This window comes from Apaloderma vittatum, unplaced genomic scaffold, assembly GCF_000703405.1.
Source record: "Apaloderma vittatum isolate BGI_N311 unplaced genomic scaffold, ASM70340v1 scaffold21146, whole genome shotgun sequence".
Classification (NCBI taxonomy): domain Eukaryota; kingdom Metazoa; phylum Chordata; class Aves; order Trogoniformes; family Trogonidae; genus Apaloderma; species Apaloderma vittatum.
The window spans coordinates 18,084-30,059 of record NW_009720385.1 but is presented as its reverse complement, the minus strand read 5'-3'; the positions used below and the strand labels follow the sequence as shown (position 1 = coordinate 30,059).

The following is an 11,976-nucleotide window of genomic DNA, read 5'->3' as shown; positions in this document are numbered from 1 at the left end:
GCTGCTGCCTTTCCCTGCACCCCTTTCTCCTAAAGGTGGGAGAGACGTTATGGATCAGGGGGCAGTCCTGGGTATTAGTTGTTTGTTTATGGACTTTTCCCTTCTGTGCTTTTGTAGTTGAGCAGGATTAAAGATCTTCTAAAGCAACATCTGAGCCTTTAGTCAATCTTTTCGTTTTCCTGGCAGTTGTGCAAAACTACAACTCCAGATGAATGCCGGGGTCTGTCTTCTTGTATCGTGGTTTGCGCACTCCCTTGGGTTTTTCTTCCCAAGGTTTGGCATGTTGCAGTGTTCCAGAGTGAATTAGCAGCCTGTCCTTTTTTTAGGAAAACAAAGTTTTTTGGGGCAGGGAGTAGCATTTGTGTATTCTGTTACTGTGGGTGGCCTTCAGCTCGCCGGGGTCCTTTAAACAGGAAGAGAACTTCGCTAAAGACACAGTTTTTCACTGCTGTGGAGGTCGTGAATACTTGCTTGACTGTGCTGTTTAGATTTGTGATTCCGAGAAACAAATTAAACCTCCAAACCATTTAAAATAGAAATTCAGTGGCTTTTTGCAATAAAAAGGATGTGTAAGCTTCCAAGTGGGACTGATAACTTGAAAATTAATGTGCAGGAAGAAAAAGAGTCGTTTCTTTTGTATGTGATACCTGAAGTGTGGTCTGGTTGCGGAGCAGGGCATATTACGATAGTTTACATCTGTTTGTGGAATGCTTCTCTCCATGCATTTATTAAGTGATACTTACCCCTGCTTATCCAGGGTACGTACTGCGGCGTGTGAAACTGGCCGTCGGGCTACGACGCTGCTGTTACGCCACTGATGTTTTCAGGCTTCCGAGCCCTGTGTGTCAAGAGCTTGTACAACTTTTCACGGATTCTCGTTTATGCTTGTAACTAGTAACTCTGCTCCAGCTTATTGACTGCTGACCCCAGGTTTTGTACACAGGGATGCACCGTAAGCCAAAGCTCTCGGCAGCCCGAGGGCTCTGCTGTTTTGCCGTGTGCTGACTCTCCCGAGTGTTTTCCGTGCAGAGCGTGCGTGTTCCTGCCCAGGTGTGTTTCTGCCCCTGGTGCTGGGGAAGCGCAGCTTCTGGTCTCTGAGAACAGCTCCAAAGGATCTAGAGGCACTATGGTTGAGATGCCGCTAAAATTTCACGTCGGCACCCAGCAAGAGGATTTTAGGGGACGGAGAACCTGTTGCTGCCGCCTCAGTGTTGTGATTTTCGGCGTTTGATGGCTTTGATATCTGCAGTAATAGCCCTGTGCCTTTGGTCAGCCCTGTCCTGCCAGGAGCCAGCTTGTGCTCCTTTCTGCATGGTCCTGTGCTGTTCATGTTTGCCAGCTGGAGCACGGTTTGCACCACGGCGCCGTGCACATCAGTCACCCTGGGAATCGTTTATCTGTCGCGAATCTGTAGCTTGTCACTTAAACATGACAACCCGCTGAGCCGGCAGGGCAGAGCGCGTCGGTGAGCTCACCATTGTGCGTGGTGAAAGGCACATGTCCACCGCGGCGACAGCGGGAGCGTTGACGAGCCAAATTCAGCTGGATTTGGAAAGGATTAAAGAGCCCACTAAAGCTACAGATACTGGAGCAGCCCCAACCTGTAAAAGCTTCCCAGTACATCAGCCCAGAAGACACAGCTTTTCAAAGGAGAAATTCAACAGGACAGGACATTGGTGTGTTGCACCCAGTAACCTTTAGCACTCGTACCAGCCCCCCTCCCTCGGGAAGCTGCAGTTTCACAGCGGCAGGACTTGCTGAGGCGAGAGAATCGAATGGGCTGTGCAGCCGAGAGATGTTTTATTTCCAGAAGTTTATAAAATTGAGCAGTCTGGCGCTACCAGTGATGGACCTGATTTTGAAGAGATAAAAGAAACGTAGTCCAGGGAGTCCAGTGTGAAGGCGGAAATGCCGAGGAGGCGGTTTGTGTTCTGTTTACCCATAAGTGATGACATGTGGTGTAGGCTCTAGAAACTGAATGCCCAGGTGAATTCAGATTTCTTTGTAAACTCCCTAAAGCAAGTTTACAGCAGCGTGTTTCTGGAATCCCGCTGCATGGGTGGTCTTTGAAGACTCCAAAAGAGTGCGTTTTGCACTAGATGGTTTGGATTTTAGGTAAGTGTGTGTGTGTATATATATCGTTATTTGGCTTGCAAAAAAAAAAAAGAAGACGTGATGGTGTGTCTCAGATGTGGCTGTTTTGCCAGGTGAGTTACCGGCAGGAAGCTAGTATTTGATTTTTTTCATGTTACTGACATTTGCTTGCTGTGTGATGATTTAGCCTCGTAATGCTGCAAATTCAGTTGAGAGCTGGCCTATGTTAAATCAGTGGCTCCACTGCCCTTGTCTTTTTTATCTTTTTATATTTCTAGCTGCAGATTTGTGGTGAGATTTAGAATAAAATCTAAGAGCAGCCATTTATGTTCTTGCTGCTGATTTCATTTAAATAATGTACGAGACATAATCTGAGCTTCTGTTTGCTTTTCTCAATGCACAAAACCCCCAAGTCAGCGTATGACAGCTTACAGGAAAGAGAAACAGCCTGTCAACAGCAAACCTGATCACAGAGGCTCATACAGCTGACCGAACATAATTTTATCTTACCTTCGCTGTAATCTCTGAACTCGAAGCAATTGCAGTAGTAACTATCCTGAACTTTATTTGCTCTTTCCCACCGTGCTGGACTGGGTGTGTGGTTTTTGCACGTGCCTCTAAGTTGAGGAAAGACCAAACCTTGTGAACGCGCTGTCAGAACTGAATCGCTGGTGGGAAATGGAAGGACAAGCTCCGTGCTTTCTTCTCGCGTCGGCTGGCGGCTCGTTCCCCGTGTTGTTTCTGAGGTGTATCTGTCTCCGCTTGCAGTTACTATGTGGGCAAGCTGCTGTAATTGGTTCTGTCTGGATGGCTCTCCTGACGAGATGCAGCCGCCGTCGCCACCAGGAGCCCGAGCCCAAGCCTACTCCAACCCCGGCTACAGCTCCTTCCCGTCGCCCACCGCTGCGGAGCAGAGCTGCAGGGCCTGCGGGCGGCACTTCGACAGCTTCTCCAGGAAGGTGAGTCCAAACGGCTTCTCTGGCAGTGAGTTTAATTCCGAATCACAGAGTTAGTGAGGCTGGAAAAGGCCTCTGAGACCATCAAGTCCGGAACGTTCTGGACTGGAAGAAACCCTCTGAAGAGGAACAAGTGCACTTTAGAGGCCTCTGACTTGAGGATGTGCCGTATGGGAAAAGCCAGCTTGCCTCTGCTGCTGTCTTTGGTTGTTCTTTCACAATTAGCAGCCGAGTTAAAGACACTTGGAACAGTGGTAGTTAACATTCAGTAGCTTTGGCTTTCCTGGGCACTGAGAGAAGAAAGCCAAACTGCTTACAGTCATTTAAAGGAGCATTAACACAGGGGTAAAAAAAAGACCAAATCCATTTTATCTTGTTTGTAAACCATGTTTGTGAGCATATGGACCAAAATAATTGTTACCACAAGACTTTTAATTAGACAGCAAACCCTGCCTGGGACATTATTTGGGCATGGTGGTTCCTGTAATACTGCTTGAAAAATGTTTTAGTGGGGAAAACTGTTCAGCCTCCACACTCTGTAGCTTCAGAAGTCTCTTATATAGAGGATGTTACTGGATTTAAGAATGTGAGCACTTAAGAATTATGATGAGTTTTGGTCACAGCTAGAAGGATTAGAGTGGGGGACGTTTCAATAGAGCCTGTAGTTATAAGATGCTTTTAAGTAACTGGTGAAGCATCTTTAAAGGGTGTAAAATTTATTCACAGTAGTAAAAAATCTCTGAGGTTTTTTGGTGTTTTCCTTCTCTTCGATGACTCTTTTGAACTTGGCTTTCTGCAGCACACTGATTCCACAAAATCTTTTAAATTTCCCTCTCTGCTGATAGAAAGCTGTGCCAGGCATTCTCAGTGGGTATGCTGGATTGCTCTTCCTCCCTCCCTCCCTTCCTCCCTTCTGAATTCGGGGCCTTACACTGGCTGACATTTTCAGGAAGATGCTTTTCTTTGCATGCTTACGGAAGTGGCTCCTGGCAAGCTAGTGTGTAAGATTTAAAAAACAAAACAAAGCCAACCCTGAGCACCAGTAGCCATAGTGAAAGCTCAGCTCTTGCCATTGCTTCATTCCGCCGAGCCTGCGGAGCAGAGCTGTGTCTCAGCCTCGCCCCGGTGTCTCGGGGAGCCTCGCTGTGAGAGCAGAGCACCAGGAGTAGCTTCTACTCTGGACAGACTTATTGCAAGCATCTCTCTTCCGTTTGACCATCATGTGATTGTGCTGCCAGTTAGGAAGCATCATTCAGAAGTGACCTGAGCTTTTAGTCCCAGGTTTGAATTTACACCGACATTTGGAACTAATTGCTCGGAAGAGACCGGTGTCTTCAGTCAGAGTTCGACAAATACAGTGAAACTGTAAAAGCTGCTTAATGCTGGCCTGTGGCAAACAGCTGCTGTGCGTGTGTAAATACTTGGGGCTCAGATCCAAGCTGGGGAAACGTTTCCTTTGAAGATGATTAGAAATGAAGGTGATCTTTCATGAAGATGATTAGAGGGCTGGAGAACCTCTGCTGTGAGGACAGGCTGAGGGAGCTGGGGTTGTTCAGCCTGGAGAAGAAAAGGCTCTGGAATGACCTAATAGTGGCCTTCTGATATGTGAAAGGGGCTACAGGAAAGCTGGAGAAGGGCTTTTTTTAAGGGCCAGTAGTGACAGGACAAGGGGCAAGGGCCTGAAGCTGCAAGAGGGTAGATTTAGATTAGAGGGTAGATTTAGATAAGGAAAAAGTTCTTCCTCATGCGAGTGGTGAAGCCCTGGCCCAGGCTGCCCAAGGAGGCTGTGGATGCCCCATCCCTGGGAGGGCTCAAGGCCAGGTTGGACGGGGCTTGGAGCAACCTGGGCTGGTGGCAGAGAGGTGTCCCTGCCCACGCAGGGGGTGGAACGAGATGAACTTCAAGGTCCCTTCCAACCTGAACCATTCTGTGATTCATAGAATCATGTGAATCCTAATGGTGAACTCCTAAGCCAGAGACACGCTTGGTTTGATTTTGACTTCTCAGATAACTAAGGCAGACTTGGGTTATTGCTGTTAATTGCCTGCAAAAACCGTGCCGAGTAAAGCAGCCCTTGTGCTGTGCTGGCTGACGTGACACCTAAACGCACGAGTACTTGTGAAGGGATTTTCCGGCCGGAGAGTCCTTGCCTGCACGGAGGTTCCCTTTGGAGCCCCTTGGGCAGTCAGCAGAGCAGAGGGGAGGCTTCCCCTGCCAGATTCTTTTTGGTTTTTTTTTCCCCCCTCAGTTTTTCTACTTGCTCCCCTGTCAGAGATGGGTGATTGAGAGAGGGGAGTTGCTGTCAACAGGGTTATTTTCCATTACTCTGAGTGTTTGTTCGCCCGCCCTACACACAGGCACAACCAGTAGTTCCCGTCTCTGCCCTGAAAACTGCCCGAGAGACTGGATTGCTCCTTCAGTCTTGGGGTCTAAAGAAGTCAGGTACATATGAATGCTTTTTTTAAAATGACCAAGTTCAGGAAAACTTCTCAAAACTGGGCGGTGTGTGGAAATTGCCCTTCCTGTCCTGCCTTGTGATTGATGAAAGCCCCTTTTACTCAGCAGGCCTCCAAGCAGCAATTCGGAGGTGAGGTTTTCAGGTTGCATGACCAGAGGTTTTCTCTGTGGTAGGGACTTTCATGTCTTAAAATGCTGAGGCACGAAATTGTGATTCTTTCCACTGACTGTCGTTATGAGTCTGTTACAGGGGCTAAATGAGCCTGTGGGTTCTGATTGCAGGGGCTGTGGGGTGAGGGGGCTGCCAGGCTGGAAAGGGGACCAGAAGGAGCCTATGTAAGGGAGTCATGTGATTGCACCTTTCAAAACATGAGAAACATCTGATTTCTTTGAACTGTCAAGTTTAAAATGTTCCTTAATCGCTAAAAGCAGTTCAGGAAACAATTTTTCTTTGCCTCTGAGTTTGTATTTGTTGCTTCTCCAGCTCCACGTGTGTATTTTCCCCGTGTGTAGCTCTGAAGGGCCAGGAGGTCAGGGTTTCACAGAGATGCTTGTCTCCTCTGAGACTGTGAATTAGCATTTTTAACCGGCACTGAAACCAGTTCTTTCTTCCCTCAGGACTTTTTAAAAGACGCGTAATGTGGCTGTTCTGCTGCTATTCCCATTGGAAAATGTAGAATTTGGCTTTCCAAAGTGTTGAACAGTCAAGTTTCTGCAGAAGTCAACATGGACTGTGAGTGCTTGGAACTTCTGAAAATCAAGCCCTGAGCGATGAGACCAGACCTGTATAAAGTATAAGCATTAAACAACAGAATTTGAGCTGAAAGTTTTTAAACATCTGGGGCCTAATATTTCCAAAACTTCCAACACTTTCTGTCTAGCACCTAGCCAGCATGCGGCGTGCACGTTATTTTCAGAATGAGCTGGCTCTTTTTGTTGCATAAATAACTGTTGAACTCTTTGATGTCTGTCAGACGCTGTTAACCTTGCTGTTTCCTTATCTTCTTGTGGTGAAGAAATGATTTAGTGATTGCAGCAAATGCGAGGGGAAGGGAGGGGAGGAAGAAGGGGAGGAGGAGGGGGGGGGGGGGGTGGGGGGAGATGGTGCGTGGACAAGTATTAGATTTATGAAACAGAGATGTTTTTAAGTAGCTCTCTCCAATGCTGGAGCTTTCTTAATGCACAGAGCAATACTTCGTTGGTTTCTAAAGCAATGCACAGCTGGGTGGGATTTAGTTGAAAGTCTGCCACCTCAGATATCTCCTGGCCCCATCTGTGGCTTAAACTGGATGAACAGGTCTGGAGCAAGGTGCAGAAAACTCCTTTTGTCTGAGGGAGCTGTCCCAGAATATAACGTTTCGTTCTGGGTCCACAGAGCGTGCACAGTGCTTTCCTAAGAGCTGTGAGGTGTCCAGTGATCTGCTCACAGGATCAGTCCTTTTCCTCATCTAGGAACACGATTGACATACTTGGCGTGTTTTCCTAAACTGGAAGGTTTTGATTTATCAGGGCTCTGACTGACTTTGGTTTGCAGGTGGCAGGGGAGCACTCCCTGCGGTCGCTGCGCCCCTTGGTCGCAGGTCCTGGTGGGTCGGTTTCATTCTGCTCCCTTCTCTTTCCCAGCACACCTGCTTGGACTGTAAGAAGAGTTTTTGTACGTCCTGCTCGAGCCAGCCTGAAGGCGGGCCCCTTCTCTGCCACCTCTGCCAGCGGTTCCGAGCCACGGCTTTTCAGCGGGAGGAGTTGATAAAGATGAAGGTGAAGGACCTGCGAGACTACTTGGCACTCCATGAGATTTCCACAGAGTTGTGTCGTGAGAAGGAGGACCTGGTCTTTCTGATTCTCGGCCAGCAGCCTGTAATTACGCAGGAAGATCAGATAAGAACAAATCCATTTAGTACTAGTGCCTCTGGACAGCAAGACTTTGTCATTCTCCCACCGACCAGCACAGCGTCTTCTACCTCACATGATGCGCCTCCAGTGTCTGCAGATCCCATCTCAAGTTCACTAGCTCAGGAAAATCAACAGGTAAGTCTCTGGCCAGAAGCATCTTTTGCAGACTCATTCGTCTCTGGTTTTGGATTTAGGAAGATGTTGCACAAGGTTTTCCAAGCAGATAGTGGACCAAAAAGTTTTACATTAAAGGTGCCCAATTAAAAAGCAAGAGGCCGCCTTAGAACAGGTGATGAAATACTTCAATTAATACCTGCTTTTCTTAGGTTTGCTTTTAATTCTGAAGTGAAGACCTCACTCTTTCTTACAGAATCATGAGGCAAGTCAGACGAGTTCATTTACACTGCCTTGCTGCGTAAAACTGTGACTCGCTGGCACCAACTGGGATGTGCTGTTCCCTTCCTGCACCAGGGGAATTGACTTTGGTGGGCAGCGGAGTATATTGAACACTCACTCCAAGAACATCACTATTCCGAGATGTGTTTTTTCTGGTGCTCTGCTCCACACTTGCCATTCCCACGGGGTCCTCCTGTGAGCGGTTCCTCCGGTCCCTGGTGTCTGCGCTGGTGCACAGCTCTGTCGTGGGTGTCGATGCTGACAACCTTGTGACAGCTGTGGGTAGGCATCAGAGGAGATGATTTTTATTGCTCTTTAATTGGCCTGCAAGACAGTGAGTGCAGTTTAAAGCGACTTTGGAACTGAAACTGATGAGGAAGATGATTGCGAGATGAGTGGGATTTTTGCCGCCTTCTGCACTTAGATCCACAGAAGGCAAACCCCAAGGCTGTTGTTAAGGCTTCAGTTCGTGGTGAACCCTGCGGTTCTGACGAACCTTGTCAGGGGCATTTGAACTGAATTATTTTTTATTGACTTTGCTTTGTTTGCCTTTCTGCTCTCTGGTATGGCAAGTTTACTCAGTGTTTGACATCTGCTCCTAGTCCTGTTACGAAGTTAATAGGCGCACAGTTCCCTGTGAAAGTGCAGGTACCTTCTGCTTCCTCAGCAGATAGATCTGAGTGCAAAGGAGGAGTTTTCCTGGGAAGATGCTTTTTACAAATTAAGAGGCCTTTAAATTCTCTGGTGTTCTGGATATTGCCATTACAATTTTTACAAGCAAATTCAGCTTTGCTCTCTTCCCGTACCGTCCCGTGATAGGTTTCAACTTCTTGCCTCTACTTGCATGGATGACATCCTGCTACAGTTCAGGCTCTCTCACCATTCCTGTTACTCTTCTGCTTTGTAAATATTAACAAGTCACCGCGTACATAAGTAGGATGGTAACATTACAGTCTGCTTTGTCAGCAGGGAAACCACAGAGGGGAACGATAGCTGCTGAGGGCCAGTTGACTAGAATTACACTGCAGTTTAATGAAGAGCTCAAAGCAACGGCCCCTTCTCGTTCTGCAGCTTTGTTTTTGCTGGTCCAGTCTAGAACCCACCCAGGAGGGGTTTTTGGGTGGCTGCTTTGAAGATGACCTGTAGACTTTGAGCTGGGTTACGCAGGAGGCTCATGCAGAACCTCGTGCTGGTAGCCAGCGTGCCGTCGGAGCTGCGGTGTCGCACCAGGTCACACTGAAACAGCTCAGCGAAGGATTGCCTGTGTGTGTATGTGTGTATATGTGTATATATGTACACACGCGTGTATAAATTTAGTCTCCTCCTGCTCCAGCCTCACAAAAGCATCGTGGGATCTTACTGTACAAGTACTCTGCCAGGGTTTGAATAAAGCAGGGCTTTAAAGGGTCAGATGCTGCACTTCTGTTTGAAAAAGTTTTACTTGCTGAAGGTTTGTTTTTGTAAGCGCTGCCCAGGCAATACCTGCTGCGAGGGTGCCTCCCTTTTCCCTTGCGCTGCAGCTTGTCCTTCCAGGGGGCGAGGTTTGCAGTCACGCTGAGCCGTCGCGCTGATTTTCCTTCGGACACGCACAGGTGGTTGAAAGCTGTTGGTGAAAGCTTTATTTCCTCTTGTAGGCAAATGGGTACGTGCCTCCAAGCCCAGTCGATCTGACAGGAGTTGAGAATGCAGCAGAAGCACCAACAGAGGAGGAGACAGAGGTTTGTGTATCCTGGAATGAGATGTCAGGGAATGCCAAGCAGAATCATTGCTGGAGATTCGAGGGGCTGAACAGTCCTTCAGACTGGCAGACCCAATCAACCCCTTCCTTTTGGCATCATCTTGTCCTCCACCTACAGAGACAGCTGGTGTCACTTGGGCGCTATAATAACAGAAATGATTTATTTCCATCCTAGCACTTGTTTTTCTGATACGTGGAGAAATTCTCTGAGTTCTGTGTGCATCCAAACATGCATTCCTGCTAGTGCACCTGTAGAAAGTAGATTTAAAGTGTAGTGCTAAGTGGTGAGGGTGAGAATCATTCCATCCTTGTTCCCTTTCAGTCGACTGACTCAGAAGATAACCTGGTGCAGGGGAGGAAGGCTTCTCTTTCGGATCTAACGAGCGTCGGAGACATCCATGCACTCTCTGTGCGACAGCTGAAGGAAATTCTTGCTCGCAACTTCGTCAACTACAAAGGCTGCTGTGAAAAGTGGGAGCTGCTAGAGAGGGTGACTCGTCTTTATAAAGAGAAAGACCTTCAGCATCTAGGTAAGAAACTCGGCAAACGTGTGCCTGTTTCTCAGGTTTTCCCAGCTGCAGAAAGAAATAATCTCATCTTACCTTGCTGTTCGTGAAAGCAAGGAGAAAGGCAGGAGTGTTGCACGTGTTAGAGTGCAAACACCTGAACTCTGTTCACCACCACCTGCGCTGATTTGAGAACAAGTGAGAAATGGGCGCCCTCTGTGCCCGTCACTGCGTCACCCGCGGAGGCGCTGATGCGGGACTGCAGGTGGGTGACTGAGCGTGGGGCTGAGCTCTGGTCTGCTGGCAAAGCGAGCAGGAAAACGCCCCCGTGGCAGCCGTTCCCACTGCTGAGCAGTTGTGGTTCCCTGTGCTTTCCCTCCGTCATCTTCATCTCGAGAACATTCCCCTGGGCTCTCCCTGCTCCTGCCATCGCTGGGTGAGGGGACAGAGGATGCATCTCCCTTGTCAGGTGCCTGTTTGCAGTTCTAGTGATTAGTTTGAAAAGACAGAGACTTGCAGATTATTTACAGGAGAGACATATTTTACGACTTCGGCTTCATAGATGGGTCTCAGCGTTGCTGTTTCTGAAACATCTCTCACTAAGCTTTCTTCTCTGTGAATGATGGAGGATTTAAGACAATGGCTTTGGTTTTATATTCTTCTTTCATTGTATCTTGTGCTTTTGACAGAACGTATCCGTTTCTCTTAGTCACCGTTGCCTGTGGGTGTGTCTCGGCTGTGCTCGGCCGTGTTGGTGAGGTTGTGTAACGCCAAAGAAACTGGTGCAAGGGGCACTGAAAGTGCAGTTCTGGGAAACCAAACACCGTAGCTATTCCAAGGCGGTCTTAAAACTGTGATGTTGCTTTGTCTGCGTTAGCGATGGTGTAAGCTCAGTAAAAGAGAAAGTTTCTTTCCAGTTGAACAAGTGATCCTGATCAGAGATGGGCATCAGCAAAAGCTGTTTTGGTTTAGTAATCTCCTTTCAGGGCTTCCAGCTCCTGCTTAACAATACTGCTCAAGTAAACCTTGTTTCCAGCTTCTCTTAATCTCACCAGATAATTTTCTTTTCTTATTTGCAGTTTCTGATACAGACGATCAAACTGGTAAGTGATATTTTCTACCTAGAATTAGTTAGATTGGAAAAGACCTTTACGATCATCGAGTCCAACCCATAACCCAGCGCTGCCAGGCCCAGCACTAACCTGTGGCCCTGAGAACCTCATCTCCACGGCTTGTAAATCCCTCCGGGGTGGGGACTCCACCTCTGCTCTGGGCAGCCCAAGCCAGGGCTTGACAGCCCTTTGGGTGAGGAAGTTTTTCCTAATGTCCAACCTAAACCTCCCCTGGAGCAGCCTGAGCCTGCTTCCTCTTGTCCTGTCACTTGTAAGAGGGACCCATGTTGCTTCATTGGCCTCACTGCTAAGAATCTCAGCAGTGTTTCTGTTTTCATCACCTGGAAATTACTGTGTAAAAGCAAAAACTTTCCACTTCTTGCCAGTTGAGGGAGCAGATATATCCACATTAGTGTAGACCCAAGGGGAGTTTTCTTTCAGACCTTCAGTGTGCAGAAGTACGTTAGGGAAGCCCTTTGATAAAGCCGACTCACAGATTGCCCAACGCCGACGTCCCTTTCTTTGTCTCACACCAGTTGTGGTCTCTCGTTTCCTCAGGTGGTGCCGGGCTCCCCGGCAGGGAGGACAACCTCTGCAAAATCTGCATGGACGCCCCCATCAACTGCGTCCTGCTGGAGTGCGGCCACATGGTCACGTGCACCAAGTGCGGGAAGCGGATGAGCGAGTGTCCCATCTGCAGGCAGTACGTGATCAGGGCCGTGCACGTCTTCAAGGCCTAAAGTGCCCCCACGGGAGACTGGGGCTGCCCTGAAGCCTCGTCTGCTCTTCAAGAAATGGTCGCAGTGGCTACAATATCAGGGCAG

General features: G+C 48.2%; 1 protein-coding gene across 1 annotated transcript; it reads left to right on the top strand.

The window, feature by feature from the left end:
* Positions 1-2,865: 2,865 nt before the first annotated feature.
* Positions 2,866-11,892, top strand: RFFL (ring finger and FYVE-like domain containing E3 ubiquitin protein ligase). The gene is made up of 6 exons (XM_009871004.1): positions 2,866-3,053; positions 7,131-7,535; positions 9,431-9,514; positions 9,857-10,064; positions 11,120-11,143; positions 11,711-11,892. Exons 1-6 carry the CDS (start codon positions 2,868-2,870, stop codon positions 11,890-11,892), a joined length of 1,089 nt encoding a protein of 362 aa, XP_009869306.1. The 5' UTR covers positions 2,866-2,867.
* The last annotated feature ends 84 nt before the right edge of the window (positions 11,893-11,976 follow it).

Coding starts and splice junctions, on each gene's coding strand:
- RFFL (XM_009871004.1), top strand. CDS start 2,868: ATGTGGGCAAGCTGCTGTAATTGGTTCTGTCTGGATGGCTCTCCTGAC. Junction 9,515..9,856: donor CAACAGAGGAGGAGACAGAG/GTTTGTGTATCC, acceptor GTTCCCTTTCAG/TCGACTGACTCAGAAGATAA. Junction 11,144..11,710: donor TGATACAGACGATCAAACTG/GTAAGTGATATT, acceptor TCGTTTCCTCAG/GTGGTGCCGGGCTCCCCGGC.